Genomic DNA, 18,939 nt, shown 5'->3' with positions numbered 1-18,939 from the left:
GAAGGGAGGAAGGGAGGAAGGGAGGAAGGGAGGAAGGGAGGAAGGGAGGAAGGGAGGAAAGGAGGAAGGAAGGAAGGAAGGAAGGAAGGAAGGAAGGAAGGAAGGAAGGAAGGAAGGAAGGAGGAATGGATAGAAGTAGTGAGGGATACAGGGAAGAATTTAAAAAAATCTAGCATTCTCATATTAGCTATGAAATCAGAGATTTAGATGGGAGTCCTAGCTTCTTCCCATTCTAACTCTAAACCTTTGACTGGGACTTGTAATGAATGTGTAGACTCCCCTTCTTTCTAAACAATAAATTACTCTGCCATATCCAGGGTTATTCAAGGGTTCAAATGGCATAAACTTTACAATAGACTTCCTTCTTCACTGGGGAAAAACGTCAAATCATAACCTTGATTGCACTTTACAAGGTACACTCTCCTGTTTCTAAATTTATGTTTACTTCTGCAGCTGTGACCTATTTATGTATAAACAGAGTTCTTACTTTTAAAGTCATATTTTTCTCTTTGTATTATTTTGAAAAGCACAAAGAAGAATTCAGTTTTTAATTTGATTAATGGCTGACCTAATGACAAGTGATGGAATTGCTCTCAACAGTGGTAAAAAATTTTGAAGCAAAGGGAACAGGTACACAGGTAGGTTGATTGTTTCTCATCAACGAAATGAAAAGAGAAACCACAGCATAGAGAAGACAGATACATACAATAGAAAGTGTTTTTATTAACAACTGATTTTAATAACAACATTGACATCAATAAAATATACTAATATTGTATATGCTATAAATAAAACCCCATGACTTAATACAACCTGTCAAAACAAATTTAATCTTAGGCAATGTTAATGTATTTGGGGATAAATATCTTCATTTACAAAATCTATTGTTCATATGAGGATCTTTTCTATTTCATCTCTTTTTAAGAGACATCAATATCTATGTGTATATGTGCTTAATGTTTATTTTGCTTTTCTTTCTTTTTTGTTTTTGTTGATGGTGGTGGTAGATTTTGTTTTGTATTGTATTGTTTTTCCAGGATATGGTTTCTCTATGTAGCCTTGGTTGTCCTGGCTCTGTAGACAAGTCTGGTCTCAAACTCAGAGATCCTTCTGGCTCAGTCTCCTGAGTGCTAGAATTAAAGGTGTGGACCAGCTTTACCTAGCTTGTTTCTTTTTATCCCCCCTAAGGAATTATTTATAACTTCTGCCCAATCATAACTGGTAATAATAGCTGGCTTTGACTTGGATCATACAAGTATCTTAATGAGAGCTCAAATGATCAGATATCAAGGGAGGGCAATTCTGATCAATGCAATGATAGAGACATAACAGTGTGATGAATTGTCATGTACCATCAATATTACCACACAGGTATGTGTGGGGAGGATCCAACCCCACTTTGTAGACAGACAAAGCAACACTTAGAAAATGACTTGTCACTTAACAGAAATCCAATAAGTTATTGAATCTATACCTAAATACGATAGTGAACTCCCATGAAACAAACACTTTTTTTTTCGCTTTACTCCAGGGTAAAAATGGTATTAGACCATCTGCTGAAAAGGTGATACCCAACCCAAGACTCATAATTCATTTTAATCAGTATCAGTGTTTGCAGGGCTAACCATGTCCCTCACAGTGTGAAGTCAAATATTATTGGTATAGTCAGTGAAATATTTAGCCAGAACATTTCATAAGCCAGATACCAACAAGTGTTTCCCTGAAGCAAAACATGTTAAATAGAATTTAAAATTTAAGCCACAAACCTGTTTCAGGCTCAATGGAAAAATACGGCTGTCCTTCCAAGATACTGTAAACCAACTTCGCACTGTTTCCATAAACTGGGTCATCAGCGTCGGTGGCTGTTACATTAGTGACAGATGTACCTAAGGTTTAAAAAAGAGGGAAAATGGTAATCATTTGCATATTAATTTTTGCCGAGTGCTAAATTTTTTCAAGTATATTATATATAAGCCCAGGGTACACATATAGGTAAAAAGATAGATAGACAGACAAATCGAAATAGATAGATAGATAGATATTCCTTAATAGATAGAGGCAAACAGCTTTGTCAAAATTTCAACATAACAAATGTATTGTAGAAAACAGTATTGCTAGGTTGGAATAATGAATTAAGATGGTGCATTTCATCTCTATTATTTAAGATGTCTTTGTAGTCAAGGGTATCTAATAGAGTTGTGTGGGTTTAAGGAATATGGAAAGGAATCATATCAAAGAAATATGAAACAAAAGGTTAATAATATAATACAGCATATAGCATTTGAGTTTTGCCGAAGTACAATTGAATGTACCTTGAAATGTTGACTGCTGTAAAAAAGCCGAACATAAATATCAAAAGAATATTTTATTCCATCACATTTAAGTTCTCAGAATATAAAATAAGATAGGAACCACCAATTAATCAGCAGGCTCAGGTAATTAGACCCATGGATAACAGAAGGGAAAGCTCTTCATACATTAATCTTCTGTGTTTTCTAACAACTGCACACATAGAGCTTGCCTGGCTGGCAGTATATATGCTAATCCCAAATCCTTGTACTAAAGAAGCTTAGAGTTGTGTGGTGCGAAGAAAGAGAAGGAAGCAGACCAATTGACTAAGCTACTCAGGTGAATACAAGTGAAACAAGCATGTGCCCATCTTTTGGTCTAGCACAAAGAGAATGGTCATGAACAAGATTCAAAGGCAGATTACACTGAAACTAAATGTTAAAGAAATGTCAAGATTCCCACAGACAAATGAGTAGGAGAAATCCCAAGAAATTATTTACTGGAGGGTGTCCTTTGTCAAACTCTTGAGGTAAATGAAGGAAACAAGACCAAGCAAAAGTATGTATGCTACCACAACACCACAACAATGACTGCAGTAGATTATAGGAGGCTATGAACTGGTATTGGGAACTGCAGTGCACTTTGAGAGATCTGTATTCACATTGCAAGACTGAAGAAGTGGGAGATGAGATGGCCTGTGAAGATGGGACTTTGGCCTTGGGCCAGGCAGCTGTGTTTAGTCAAGGAGAGCTACAAAGCCATGCCTGGGATTATCAGCTTTGTACAGTCATTTGCTACTGTGCCAGGCATTTAGAGGAAGAGGATTTTAATACTGAAGGAGATAAAGGGTGCATCTGAATAGTATAGCTTGGTGTTGATTGAAACAGATTGATCTCTTGCAAGATCTTGTCAATCCAAATGTTTTTGAGATGCTCTCAAATGCTGTTATTGCTCAGAAAAAATAAGGTATTTACTGAGTAGTTGATAGTTGTATAAAATTGAAATTTATACTCAAAATGATGCTTTATAAGTTTTAAAGAATATTTAAATTACACTTTTATAACATACTTAACCATACACTGAACACAATGCATTTTGGTTTGTGTGCATGTGTGCATGTACATATGTTTTGTGTGTATGTGTGCATAGACTCACTTTCCAAAGTGACATATCAATCTTGTTGGTGAAGATGAATACTTAGAATACCAATAATGGCAATTATTTGAATATTATATGGACTTGGAAACAATTGATTGCAAAGATTTTCATGTGAAGGGAGGACAGGGAGCTAGAAGTTCCAAAACAATTCTGGAAGAGATGATGGAGAAAGTCAGCTATCAAATGTGGATCTAGAGATTCAAGCTAGGATCAATTTGAGGGGCCATTTGGATGGCAGCATATGTATTTCATTTGCCCTGTGTAGGAAACAGGGAGACCTTTCAAGTCCAGGTCAATTCCTGATATGGTCACTTCTGATCTGCGTGGTGCCAAATTTACTTGGAGGTGAAGAGGCTGATTAGGAGAACAGATCAGTTATGCAGTTATAGCAGTAGTCCAATAAAGACCACTGGGATACAATTACATAAAATGGACACTCCTTTCAATTCCCTTATTTTTGCTTGTGTATTAAGAAGATAATCTGGTGATTAAGTGACTGAGGGATAATCACAGTTTGAATGTGTTCCATCCTAAAATGAGAGGTTAGTAGTGTAAATGATAGCATCAAAGGACCAGGAATTTGTATGTTGGTCAGGCCATCAGGCTCCTTCCTGGTGAGTTGAACTTAATTTCTGTATAAAATAGATTACTAAAGAACTTTGTCAGGCTGACTCTTCTATCTTCATCCATGGTATTTTTAATGCTACGAGAGAAAAAAAAAAAACATGAGGTTTCTAACCCCAGAGAACCTTATCTTCCAGTACAAGAGAATTCATTTATATTTTTCTAAAATTGCACTCTACAATATTTTGTGAGAGCACATGAAAGCTTTAAAGAAGATATGCATTGACTATTGGCATAGCCTGAAAAATTCATTTTAAAAAATGAAGAAAACAATGAATAAAGAATAGAAATATTCCAAGATACCTTTAAAGAGCTGGCAGATATCAGAATGAAGACAAGTGGGAAACTCTGCACAGAAAGGCACAGGAGAATTTTGCTATTCAGTGTGTCTAGTTTAAGTTTTTACCAAGAGATATTGTTTTCCCATTGTGAAGTGATAAGCTGGCATGTAAAATAATTCAAGTTTAATGCTCACTCTGATACTTTGTTAGTGAGTTCAGTCACTAACTGAGCATGAATAAACACTGAAAAATCAAAACCTTGCTACCGCCATCAAAATTATCTTCTGTTTCCTGCATTGACTCTTAAATTAGAAAATATAATTGTAGAGGAGTAAATATTAAATATTTTCTGAAGAATTTCACCTTTGCACAGGTCTGTGGGCTAGGTTGAAGCAAAGTACTGTGGAAGGTTTTGCACACATAATGGTATAATGTTTTCTGAAACACATTCTTATACTTTCAGGCAAAGCATTTAACTTGACTCAAATTCAGAAGATAGGTAGGTAGGTAGGTTGATCCATAGATAGAAAGATAGATAGATAGATGATAGATAGATAGATAGATAGATAGATAGATAGATAGATAGATAGATAGATAGATGCATACATACATACATACGTACATACGTACATACATACATACATACATACATACATACATAGAGAGATACATAGAGAGACAGAGAGACATATTGGGGGTTAAGCAAAATGAGGCTTGTAGATAATTTAGAAATTACATCATCTTAAACTTAGACATAATGTCCATGTCTCCAGTCTGCCCCCTTCAAAATATGGCGCCTATAATTCCCATCCAGAATGACATGATATAGACTGTGGTAGAATATTTCATTAAATCCTCTCAGGCCATTCTGATATAAAACCATGATTCAAAATATGTGCTGGGAGCAAAAGTCATAACTGAACTGCCCTCTTTTTACTTTGGCACTTTAATTTCTGCTATGATTATTTTGTGAAGGAAAACTCTTGTTCAGATTTGTTTGTTAAACTTAGCTTATTTAAAACTATTCACCTGGAGAAATGAGACAGGCAGATCATTTCTCATAAAAAGAAGGCGAGAATATGTCCTTGGTAGTTTGCTGATTCCAAATTTGTCTCCATGACTTCTGCTTCCCTATCTACTGTCATGTGGTCTCATTTCATTGTGAGAGGCTTCCCATCACTGGACTGGTCCATGAGGGAGAGGCTTAGCAGCTCTGCAGTTTAGCTCTTTCATGGGCCAATAGGATCTTTTTTATTTGGCAGACCTCGAAGTGTTATGCACGACTCTGGTTGAAAGAATACATTTTCCGGAGTCAGATTGTCTTGAACCGGAGCACAGATTTCATTTCTATCTCTTAATTTTATTCAAATTCTGTGCATTTAGTCAAATATCTGAACTTTTCTAGTCACTGGCATCCTTGTCTGTATTGGCAAAGTTGATAGTCATCATTACAATACAGATAGGTTCAGAGAATTCAGTGAAGTAATTCATGGAAACCCTGGGCAAAATCTACTGAAAATATTTCAAAAAGCTTACTGTCTTTCTCTTTTAAATGGTTTTAAATTTATCCACCGTATTATATATATATGGTACTAAATATATTAATATATATATATTTCAAAATATATATATATTTCAAAATATTTCAAAAAGCTTACTGTCTTTCTCTTTTAAATGGTTTTAAATTTACCCACTGTACATATATATGAGGTACTAAATATATTAATACTTGTGAACTGATCACTAAACAACAAATACATGAATCTGTCAACCAAATTAAACCAGTGTATATATGCATTTATGTTTATATATAGCAATATACTCATAAGAAGAAAGTGATTTCATTACCAAATTGTCAAAAGAACAAACAAAAACACCAAACATTGGCATGCACTCTCACATTCATCAGCACATGACCTCTTCCAATCTGTTTCACATCAGATTCTGCTTCAGGATAAGTTGCTCTTGGGTCAGAAAGAGAAAAGTGTTTAATGTTGTGAGCACAAAGCCGGGCATCAGACACTTGCCAAAACAAGTTTTCTGATGCTGTTTGAATAGAAATGCATACTCTAAGACCATGCAAATCCCACGAGACTCTGAAGATGAACTACAGGTACAACAGTGTTAAGACAAGCTTTTGCCCACAGACTCATTCAAGATATGTCTGCCTGAACCCGGCTTCTAGAAATCCACATCTTTCAATGTTAGGCACTTGGGAAGGAACAGGCAGCACTCCTTTCTGTCAAGGATGATATTTCTCCATAGTGATTCAAGACTGCTGATGCACCTGTAACCTACAATAGATGTGCGAGGAGACTATGTGGATGCATTTGTCAAGTGATTATCCCGAAGAAGGAAAATAGATGCTTCGAAGTTAATCTTGCAGCAGAAAATCTTCCACGTCAAGCTGCAGCCCCGGCTTCTCCATACAAATGCATGCAGAATGCATAGCGTGGAGGGAAATTGAAAAGTGTAAACCTTGCAGGATAATGTTTCTTCAAAGCAGCAAGTGTTTGCTGAGTGATAAATAGGACTCTGAGTAATACCCAGGAAATATAACAACCAGGATCCACTGTTTGTGTTTTCATTTGGAACTGTTTTTGTCCCTTTGTCAAGGATACAAGAGACTCATTTAGCTAGTGACTATAAATTTGACACTGTGCCATTTCTCCAAGAAAGCCCCTATTATAATCCAACTGGATGCTGATCCTAATTATAATAATACAGCTGTTGTGTCTCCAGCTGTTGTCAACAAAAATGATCCCATGTCGCTACAGTCCAGCCTTATAGTCAAGTCAAGTAGGAATGAGCAGATCATTCCAAGGTGATTTCTGTTTTTAACAAACCCATTTTTTCCGCATCCAGATTCTTTGCTAAATGAAACGTGCCGATATGCTGCGCGGATTTTAATTAACCAACATCCTGCAGTACTGCCCACATCCTGCCCCACCTGAAACTTTCCTCCTATTAGCTGCAGAGCTCGCACATTTCCTTCCAATCATGACAGCAAACACTACGAGGAAAATTAACCATCAAAGATGTTAGTCTGTCAGGTTAGAGGTTTGTGTTTGCTGACAAACTAAGATGAAAAGCTTTCGGGAAAATAAGATGTTGGGCTTTAGGTAGCGTAGCTCTGCTTGCTTGGCTATACTTTTCTTTATGAGCAAGTCAGCACACCAATTCTGCACATTATTCAGAAAGAAAAATGCTGGTGCTGACTCCCTGAGCAGGAAAACAAAGGTTTGGTGCAGCGTGAAAATGCGCACACAGGAAAAGCTAAAACTATTATGATGGGAAGAACACAAACCCCATTTGCAAGGAGTCATTTGCAATCCATTCTTAGAGAATAAGCACTGGAACAGCTAGTGGAAAAATGAAGAAGCAGAACCTTTGCAATCGCTGAAATCCAAAGAGGCAAGCGCTGCTGGCCTCCGTCTATTGTCCTCAGAGTTTACAGTTTAATTTCGAGCTCCCTGTTTTGAGTTCAGTAGGAACAACCCACAAGCAGAGTGCTTAGGCATTATCATCTGAAAAGGCCTTATTTAAACATTCATACATACCACAATGAACACAGCCCTAAAGGGTCATAGCAATGATGGGATTCCTCTCATTAGTTTAATAAAAGTAAACCATTGGCTCAACTCCTCTCATTCTCCTTATTAATTTCTCCAAGTACTACGCTGCACAATAGGTACATGGGCACAGGTGTCTCTATGACAACACGGCTTGTTTGTTGTGGAGCAGAAGAGACATAATTTCACATGACCTGCATAACTTGTTGGCATTTAAATTAACACGCACTAGAAACCGAAGCATGATGTCCTGGATGTTTTCAGCGTGTCATATCCAGTTCAATACGTGATAGTTTAGCAGAACACTGCATTAAGGTACTCATAAACTTGACTAGCAAATATTTATGTGGGTTTCGCGTTGGTCTGTCTGTTGACTTCATGTTCCCACTTACAACATAACACAACCTTTGCATAGCTAAGAAAAATCTTTGCAATGCAAACAGCCAACTCATTTCACTATCCATTTCTTTAAGTGATACCATAGTCTTCATCATTTGTTTCTCCAGGCAGGAATCAGGCAAATGTTCCCAGCGGGAAACATGCCCTAAATCCTCCCAGTATTCTTCAGTCATGATACTTAATTATAGAAGACACGTGCCAAATCTCCAAGGCTGCCTTAGGGGGTCTTTGCAGGCTGAAGGGGATTAAACTTGGATTTGGAAAAGAATAGTGATTTCTGTCGTTTAACTCTGTATCTGCAGATCTCTTTCACACCTCTGTCCTGAAGGTAATAAATAGGGGAGCCACCCACATGACCATTCAGCTTCAGGCCTGAGGAATTTGTTTCTAAGGATCCTGTAGGATTATTGAAGAAACTATGTCAGACTGATAATAGCATATTACAGTCTTTCTTTACTTGATGATCAAATCTCACTGTCAGTCAAACCCAACTGATGTGGGTGCTCTCCTTCAGGTTAGATTTCTTTATTTAAACAAACATACACACACACATACACACCACTGGATTTCCAGCGGCTAGCCCTCCTATCATTTCCTATAAATACCCATGCATTTTTCCCATAGTGTTCTCTTCCTATACCACCTCTTAGCCTGCAGTGGAAAGGTTCTGCCAAATTTCTCATGCTCCCAACTGACTTTAGAATGGGAATAGGAGCAGATTAACCTGGGAAACATGGATAGCATCAAACACACTCTGCCACTTTATTTTATTTGGTCTCCATGATCTGAGACAGCAGCTAAGGAAATATATCCAGTTTCCATTCTGGAGCACAGAGAGATGGATATAAACAGTAGTGTAACAATGAAGTAGTCAAGCTTCTTAATGCTGTGCTTTTAACATGAGCCAGAAACTGTCAAACATGACTGAAAATGCTTTAGCAAATGTAGTTGAGTCCACGGGCACCTCGTGTTCACCAATTTAACATTCAGGAATATATCTGTAATGTACATTGTGAGAGAGAACTGGAAATCATCATGTGGCGACGTATTACTGTAAATTCTCAGCCATGTCACTATGCACAGGGGACAGTACCTATTCCAAACCTTGCAGACAATGCTTGCGAGCCTGGTGGCCTAGGCACTACATTTGCAAGCAGATAACGAGAGAATGAGAGCAACTGGAGGCCTGGTTGTGGAAACTAATAAGGTGCATGGTTTACAGTAACATGTGCATAAATAAACTCTTTCTGAATTCAGGTGACTTCCTCCAACATTATGGAAAAGAAAACATATGCCACCTATTTAAAGCAATAGAGTTTCCTCCTAATCAGTTTCCTATAAATGAAATCCTATAAATACTAGGGAACAAAACCAGTCTTGTATATTGTTTAGAATACCAGGTATATTCATCCTGGCCTTGGAAATTTGAGGCAAACTATTTAGATGTAATAGTTAAGTTTAGATTTACTTATTTCTGTTTTATTACATGAATTCATTCATTTGTTCCCACTAATGTGGTACACTTTTTTTCATAGCATATATAGGATATTAGGAATTGAGCAGGAGGTTATGGTGCAGGAAGTTGTAGGAGGGTGGTAATTTCTGGTTCAGCCTTGCGTGAACAGTAACAGTATATACAGCTAATGTCTCTTCAAATCTCTGCAATTTTTTATTATATTTATTTCTTAGCATGCAGCACAGTATAAAATTTAGACTATAATCATATATCCTCTACAGGCATGTCAGAATGTTCTGCTAGCATTGTCTTGTTAAAAGACTGAGCCACGTTCAGCATAGCACTCGTTTGAGTTTGTGAGCATGATAGTATGAGCTCAGATCCCCCACTGCTATGGAAAATGCTGGACACAGCGTTACATAGCTAAATTTCAAGTGATGAGAATGTAGAGTTAAGAGGATCCCTGGGGGTTGCTGACCTTCCAATACACACAAATAGATGAACTGGAAGTTTAGTGATGCCTAGTGAGTAGATGGGAAGAGGGTGAGGAGGGAGTTGGGTGGGGAATTGGGAAGAGGGAAGGTAAGGGGAACTGTGGTTGGTACATAAATGATTAAAAAAAAGAAATTTAGTAAGAAGGGAAACTAATCTGTCTCTGTTTTCCACATATATGCATGTAAAACACACACAAACACACACGTGCACACACATATGCACACACACAGACACACACAAGCTCATACACAGACAAGACACCAGATTGGGCTATATTCTACATCCATGAGCTGATATACTCACCAGCTATGAGTTTCCTCAAAACATCATTGACTCAGTTTTCTAATATCAAATCTTGGGGATGGGACTTGAGATATGACCCAGCAGGTAAATGCAATTGCAATCAAACCTGATGACCTGATTTTCATGGTGAAGGAAGAAAACTAACTCCCGCAAGTTGTCCAGTTACATCCATTTGTGCATAATGGCACATGCACCCAACACAAACACATCAACCCCACATAAGCACAGAATTTAGTAACTAATATAAAAATAATCTTAAGCACACTACTCTCTTTATGTTCTTACTATGGATCTGCATAAAGGGATGATAAACATTCTTACCAGGGGAAAATATATCTGTTTTGCCACAGTCTTGTGTTCTCTACAACATGACACTTTGTGTTTGAGAAAATGTGAGCTAAGGTTACTATGCATGAAGATAAAGGATGCCCTTCTTAGTGGCTGGTTATATTTCTTCTTTTAGAATAAACTTCTCCAGTGGAAAGTCAGGACTTGTAGAAATGATGACAGTGTGCTGTCAGCTCATCTTTCAGACATGAAAGACAAAATCCTGTAAAATTTTAGAACTGGGAAAGCAAAACGTCACCGAGCCAGTGGACCAACTGGGATAAAAAGACCCAAATAAAGCATTATTAATTTGACGTTAAGATTAATTTTGATTTCAGGGGTATATTTTTAAAATAATATTTACTCCCACAGAGAATATGTTATCCCATGCACGGTACGATGCAGATGGCCAGCTTAGGTAAGTGGCCTTATCACCCATTCAGAACCTCCCCCATTTTATATCCTGCCATCTCTCTCTAGCTTTGATTTCAAGTTCAGAAGCCATCATTAGGAGAAAATTCTTGCTTTCTAGTGAGGGGATGAAACATTTCAACAATAGCTACAACATTGTCTGACAGAGCATTGCATGTGAACCAAATATTGAAGAATCTAGGAGGCTGGATGAACAACTAATGAAGGGTTTTGCTATGAGAAGGTCTTGGTCATAACATTCAACAAGGTTTGTATTGAAACAAAAAGATGATCCTGGGTCCAACAAGCTGATATGAACTCTCCTGAGTTAAGTCAATCATTGGGGAAATTAGAAAAATGTATTTAAAAGCCATTGAAAAAGAAGAAATAAACCTGAACATTAATATTTTGAATCACTTTCCTTACCAAAATACTTCATCAGACAAATGTATTCCTATCATTCTTTAATACAACATTTTGAAGATATACTTGATTCTGATGATTGGGAGTCCCCAACTCTTAGCTCTCACAATTCTTTCTTTCACTGTCTTTGGGGTACCTTTTATCCTGTATCAATTTTTTATAGAAAGAGACTTCCCATTTTAGATTACAAGCTTCTTAAAACTGCCCAGTCCAGCCTTGATATGCAGGCTTTTGCCTTGTTTAACTGTATCCTGACTCTTGTTTTGCTGTCATTTCTTTTTTTTTTTTATTTATTTATTTATTTTTATTTTTCGAGACAGGGTTTCTCTGTGGTTTTGGAGCCTGTCCTGGAACTAGCTCTTGTAGACCAGGCTGGTCTCGAACTCACAGAGATCCGCCTGCCTCTGCCTCCCAAGTGCTGGGATTAAAGGCGTGCGCCACCACCGCCCGGCTGCTGTCATTTCTTGATGACTGATCTTTGGAACTGGAGGAGAGGGAAGGTAAGGAAAAGCTGTGAGGAGTGGAGGGAGGAGAAACTGTGGTCAGGATGTTTTATATGAGAAAAGAGTCTATTTTCAATAAAAATTAGAAACAGAATTTCTAACTGATAAAAATAATAATATCCTTTCTTACTTTTTCAAATTCACCCTATATTTCTTACCTCCAGAATTACACATTAGTAAAAAAAAAAACAAACATATTTTTATCATTTACTCTATACCTTCAACATGCCTCTATATTGTCCTAGTTAAACATGTTAAGAACAATGCCTACTATAAAATAACTTTTATAATTTTAGAAAAAACTAAGAACAATTTGGTGTCAGTACACATACGAATGTGTAAGATCTGTATTCAGTCAAACATAAACACCTGCAAGTCTGTTCTTTTAATCACGGTGTACATTTTGCTATTTATTCTGGATTTCAAATCTTTGAGTACAGGAAAAATGACCTGGTAGTTTCCATTTTTCTCTATCATTTTAAAATGTACCTTGTACCAAAACAATCTTTAGTGAATATTATGGATAAGGTTGGATAGATAACATATTTGTCTATAAATTAATTCAGTGGTCTGATATTTGGTAAGGTCTATTGATACCTTTGCTATGTCTTACTTTTATTTTAATCTTATTCTTAAGAGCATAGCTGTGACCTACTTTCAAGTTGCTTTCATGTACCAACTCAATTTGATATCAAACTCTCACTTAAACTCATGGGTATCTCCCGTATGAGAGATAATACAGAAGAGAATTTTTTTATGAGGGGACTAAAAATGTGGAAAGTGTCTTTATCAGTGGGAAAATCTATCTGATTAGTAGAAGTGTGATAAAGGTGAAGAAATGGCTTATCATGGGTCACAGGCTTCAAAGTCCTGCATCAACATGTGTAATTACATTCAAGGAGGTAATTAATAAGTGCTCAAGTATGAAATTGAGAATCAAGGACAAGGTTACCGTGGAGTGAATGGGGTAGTGACAAAGACTACTTCTTATGCAGGGTAAGCATGAAGCTAGTTGAAAATGGGACTAAGAGAATTCTCTAGTACATGCATCAATGAAATAATCCACTAGCCAAGGGCAGTAGCAATGGCCAATGATGATATAGGAGGTGGGGATTTGATCCAGAGGTTCTCCTTTCCCACTGTAAGGATTTTAATCCTATGCAGAATTTTCTGTGATGGTTTATGACAATTTGACATAAGCTAGAATTGTGTGGGAAGAAGAGTCTCAGTTGAGATAATGCTTCCATCAGATTGTCTGTTAATAAGTCTGTATTGGCATTTTCATGATGAATGATTGGAGGGGCTGGGTGTCATTGCTGGTCAGGTGTTTCAAGGTTGTACAACAAAGCAGAATGAGAAAGTAGTAAGCAGCACTACATTATGGAATTCGGGTCAATTCCAGCTTCCAGGTTTCTGTCTTCAGTTCTAGCTCTCACTTCCCTCATTGATGGAGTATGACCAAAGAGATGTGAGATGAAATAAATGCCTTTCCTCCCAAAGTTGCTGTTGATCACATTGTATTATCACAGCAATAGAAGCCTAACTAATAATATGGTGTATAACTATAATTATAATAATTGTCCTAAAATTTCAGGAATTTTTATTGATTCCAAGACCTGAGGATTGATCTTTAGGCAACTGCACTTTGAAGCAGCATTTCTCAAGTATCAGGTCACCATCTATATAAAGCTTATGAAATTAAAACAGAATTCTCAGATTGAAATGAAAACATATCAATATGCAAGTAAAACAGTTGTCTGTTTAAAATTTGGAAGAGAGGTGAATGTGTGTGTCTGTGTGTGTGTTTATGTGCTAATGTTTATGATTCAGAAAAAAATTATTACTAAGCACTCATAAATTTTTCTGAAATATGCTACTGTAAAGAACATAGAAAATATTATTTAAATACACTTTCTGCCAATATGTTTATTTGAGTACATTTAATAACTACTTGTAATAACTGGAGAGATGGCTCAATGGTTAAGAGCACTACCTGCTCTTCCAAAGGTCCTGATTTCAATTTTCAGCAACCACATGGTGGCTCACAACCAGCTGTAATGAGATCTGGTGCCCTCTTGAGGGAGAGACCTGCTCTGTCATCCTCATCAACTTAGATCATGAAACCCAATATGAACAAGTTCAACAGAACCACCATAAATGGAGTGCCCGTAAATGCTTCAGCATTACCAAGGTATAAAAATAAAATAGGTACTTAAGTTCTTTTTTTTTTAATTAGTCACTTCTTTGCTTATTAAAGAGAAGAATAAAAAGATAAAAAAGATTCAACAAACAAAGAAAAAAACTTAGTTAATTTATATGGCAAATACATCTGGAATTTTTGATACACATGAATAAAGGCTTCGTAATGATCTTAATGTCGTGCAGTTAAAGGCATTTTATATTTCATTAAAGCCTGAGAAAATAAAATGCAAGTATTTTGAGCCAAAACTTCATATAGCCTAAGATGTCCTCAAAAGTGATACTGAACTTCTAATCCCTTCCTCAAGCTCACAAATATCAGAATTAATGGAGAACTTAGTTTTAATGTACTGTTGGCAATTTAACCCATGATTCCTAAATGTGAGTGAAGTACTCTATCAACTTACCCTACTTGTCCTCCACTGGGTGAAAAAGAAATGTCTCTAGCTTACTAGACCTAGATTTTCATTGTACTTAACAGCAGCCTAAGATATTATATTAGCATCTCTTATAATCAAGGCCCATGTGACAATGTGAGAATCTTATACAGAAATAAAGTTCCATCTGAACCAAGCCAACATGTCTTTCTACAAGCAAGTCAATAATAAATGGAGGAATATATTTACATAATGCAGGTCTTCTAGCATCTGTATATTTTAAATGAATTATTTTTCCTATCAAATAATCACTGATGTATACGTTATTAAATAAACAATACTTTAGATGGTTCCATTTTATCTCTTCAATTCAGAGTTCTACCTGAAATATGGGCACCTTATCAGAAATACTCAAAGTTAGCCATATGTCTGAAACTCAACAATATAACCCACATATGTCTTATTCGTATAAATAAATGACATTGTGAGAAGAATTAGAAAATTAGCCTTAGTAAAGAAACTTCAAGTAAAAATATACCTAAAAATGTATAGACTATGTTTGAAGCACAGGCAAAATACCCCAACTTCGTGGCTTGACTGATCCTATGTTTCTCTAATATCAACAAATCACTTTTTTTTAGTATTGTGATAAAGTATTTTCCCTTTCCTTTCCATTGATTGTCTTAAAGGCATTGTGAATCTAAAAAACAACTTTTACAGGAGTATATAAAGAAATAAAACAGGAAAATCAGAAAGGAGAGACAAAATATACTATAAGAATACAGTGAGACCTTGATCAGTGATTTAGAGAAACGACACTGAAAACTCTGTGCATCCTAATTAAAATCCTGGCAAGAACAAAAGAATATGTGAAAGGCTAAGCAATGGGTCACACAAATAGAGAGGCACACAGAAAATGATTAAGTAAGGTAAAGCTAACATCTTGAGGATTTATTTTTTAATTGGAAAGGTAGAAAGGGGAGGGAGAGAAAGTGAGCTGTGTGAGAGAAACAGACTGGCCAAAGTGTTGTGCTTTTGGCTCTGAAAATGTACTGATGTTTCTAAAGTAGGTCTTTTATAGTTCAGTGAATATTAGGAAGAAAGTAGAAAGCCCACTTATTTCTTCATGGTGTTATTTATACATATTTCCTTTTCTTTTTCTTATTCTTCATCCTTCAGTCCCTTCTTATTCTGTCAATATTCCTCAGTTGCTACTGCTATCAATTGCTATTGGTCACACCAAAGATGCTGTTGAGTTTTTTCCTGATCTGTTGGCAACACATTACCCACCAATCAAAAAGGTGTAGACAGAATACAACTGCACAATATGGAACTCTGAAATCTTTCTATGATTAAGGGTCAGATTTTGTACAAAGAAGACATCAAGGAAAAACTGAAGGTCATTCAAAAAGTGCATAGATTAAATCTTCTTAATAAAGTTATATCACGTGTAGGCCAACTTTAAAGATAGTTTGTATGAGTTCAGAATACTGACATTGTAAATGGATAATGTGTGTGTTGCTGCTGCTGCTGTTGTTGTTGTGACAATGGATTGAAGTTTAAACACTATTAAAAAATAAGATCTTGATTAAATAAAAATTTAAAGGTTGAGCACCATTCCAAGCACCACCTAAGGTGCATAGAAATATCTGTCACACACATTTGCATTTAACAGACTTAAAATGTTTACATTGTAATTTTGGCACCATGTTGAGAGATACAAATTGAGCATTTTGAAACCATGGATTTTCAAGGAGACATGTTCCAAAATTCAGAACATTTTGAGAACAGACAATTTCAAGGATTTTTCACAGATGACCTCATGTGCTAGGTTAGCATCAGAATAAAGATGCACAAAAAATGTTGTGTAATCTTGGCTCCATGTTCTGTGTATAGGTAGAGAAGAACCACAGATAAATTTTCTAGCTACCTTTGCATCTTCTCCTCAAGATATCTCAATATTTGCATGTAAATATTCTAAAATGCAAAAAGATAAATTCACTTCTGATTCAAAGCATTTTAGACAAGGGGCAATTAACCTATAAAAATTTTACTGAATTTTTATAAAAAACATGAAACCGGAAAGTTTATATGTGTGTGTGTGTGTATTTATATAACAAGTTTAAGAAAAAGAAAACCATTAATATAAAAGAGAGTATGAGGGTTTGAGGGAAAGAACAAGAAAGAAAAATTATGTATTATTTTTATAATATCAAACAATTTAAAAATAAAAGCACTGAGTGAAATAAGCTTGTATATAAGAATATGTATATATAAGAATATGTAAGAATAACTGAAATGATTAAAAGACCCACTTCAATTCTATGTGCACTTTTCCCAGTTATTTATAGTAATTATATTAAGAACTACCTTTAGAACAAAAGAACGTATACATTCTTTCCTATCAGCTATGTCTTTCCAGGTATTTATAACATGTGGGACTTTTTTTTTTACTTTTGACATTTCTACCACTTTTGTGTTTACCCTTTGGGCTAATTCATACTTGACCCCAGTAATATAGCTCTTTTAGACATATTTTTGAGACAGACATTCATTGATTTAGCTGTTTTGCAGAGTGCCTTAAAATCAATAAATCAAGAAAAAAGAATTGGTGGAACTTCATAACATCACATCTCGTTTTTATCACAAGTTTCCAATTTACTAAGTTCCTGTCTCATTACTTATACCAGAAAGGGCATGCTGATGAGATACACAGCCCACACTGTCCCTGTTGGCAATTCATTTATAACGGAAGCACAATTAATATCTCTGCAGCTGTTTCCCTGAGGAAATAAAAAAAAATCTGGCAGTATTTTGTACATGTGTGCATGCAAATGTATGAAGTAGGACTGTGAATCAGACACAAGAACACGGGAACACTGGAATCTGTTTTTGTTATTGTTTTAAAATTCCCTAAGAAGTATTGCAAGACAGTATCTCATACAGAAAGAGAAGCTCCCAAGTTTTCCTGGAAAACTGTTAGGACTTATTTGGTACGTACGTACAAACTTTACCCACATCTCTTTTCCAAAAACAAAGCATGCCAATAATGCATTGAGTTTTGCAGAGTGACACATCATTTCAATTCCTTTGACATACTTTTTTATTAGTTGTCTGCCTTATTGCAAATATTAGTCTTCTTTTATTTAAATATCTATGATTACCATCAAAGTAGATGAATATCTCTTTACCCCAAATATTGGTCATTAAATATTATTTTATTAAATAATTTGTATTTGGGACTGTTTTCGAGTGTGTGTGTGTGTTTGGGTATTCATGCTCATGGATGCTGCTGCAGAGGCCAGACACCATCAGATATTTTCTCCCTCTCTCTTGCTTTATCACTCTGAGTGTATGTGTGTATGTATGTGTGTGATAGTGGGAGGGGCATTTCCATGTCTGTGTGTCTCTGTGTTTTCTAGGATGTACTATTTGGAAAGTTTAGTTATGTCACAAATATCTTACAGATTTTTATCTGTGTTTCAATTGATGAATTTACAATGGGCAAGCTTCTGATTAGTCCTAGCCCATGGTGGAAATCTAAAAGTGAGTTACATTGCTGGGGAGGTAGCTCAGTGGGTAAACTGATTGCTGTATAAGCATGTAAATGTGAGTTTAGGCATATAACACCAAGTCATGAAATAAACAGTCATGGTGACAGCATGTCTGAACCCTCAATACTGAGGTGGCGAGGACAGGGCTAGATTGCTAGACCTCACTGACCAGTCAGTATAGCTGATGTGGTAAGCAGAGTTTTCAGGGACAGACACTGTCTTCAAATAAGTTCATGTTTCTGTATTCATTGGAACCCCATTTCAAATCATTTTGTGGAAATCGGTATTCAAAGGAAAAAAAAAAAGCTTTAGATACAGAAACACCACAGTACTTCAGTGCAAAATTGGGTCAGAATCTTGGAATTCAAGTAAAATTAGAATTTTTTTTCTTTTAAATCAAGTGTGACTTGAGGCCTAGAGTGATTGATTCAGTACTTAAGAACACTAGGTGCTCTTCTGGGGAACTCCATTTCAATTCCTGGAACCTACATGGCAGATTACAACCAACTACAACTCCGGTTCTGGAATATGGATGCTGTAGCAGTTTGAATGCAATTGATCCCATAAA

General features: G+C 36.1%; 1 protein-coding gene across 8 annotated transcripts in view; it reads right to left on the bottom strand.

Moving 5' to 3' along the window:
• Cdh8 (cadherin 8) overlaps positions 1 to 18,939 on the bottom strand; it is a 334,430-nt gene that overhangs the window by 163,448 nt on the left and 152,043 nt on the right. For all 8 annotated transcript variants that reach the window (XM_057753478.1, XM_057753479.1, XM_057753482.1 and 5 more), the window contains exon 4: positions 1,767 to 1,886. In XM_057753478.1, the coding sequence (XP_057609461.1) occupies positions 1,767 to 1,886 (120 nt within the window). The remainder of the gene's footprint in view (positions 1 to 1,766; positions 1,887 to 18,939) is intronic.

The sequence above is a fragment of the Chionomys nivalis genome, chromosome 21 (genome assembly GCF_950005125.1).
Source record: "Chionomys nivalis chromosome 21, mChiNiv1.1, whole genome shotgun sequence".
In the NCBI taxonomy this organism is placed as follows: Eukaryota; Metazoa; Chordata; class Mammalia; order Rodentia; family Cricetidae; genus Chionomys; species Chionomys nivalis.
This window is presented reverse-complemented; position numbering and strand designations above follow the sequence as displayed.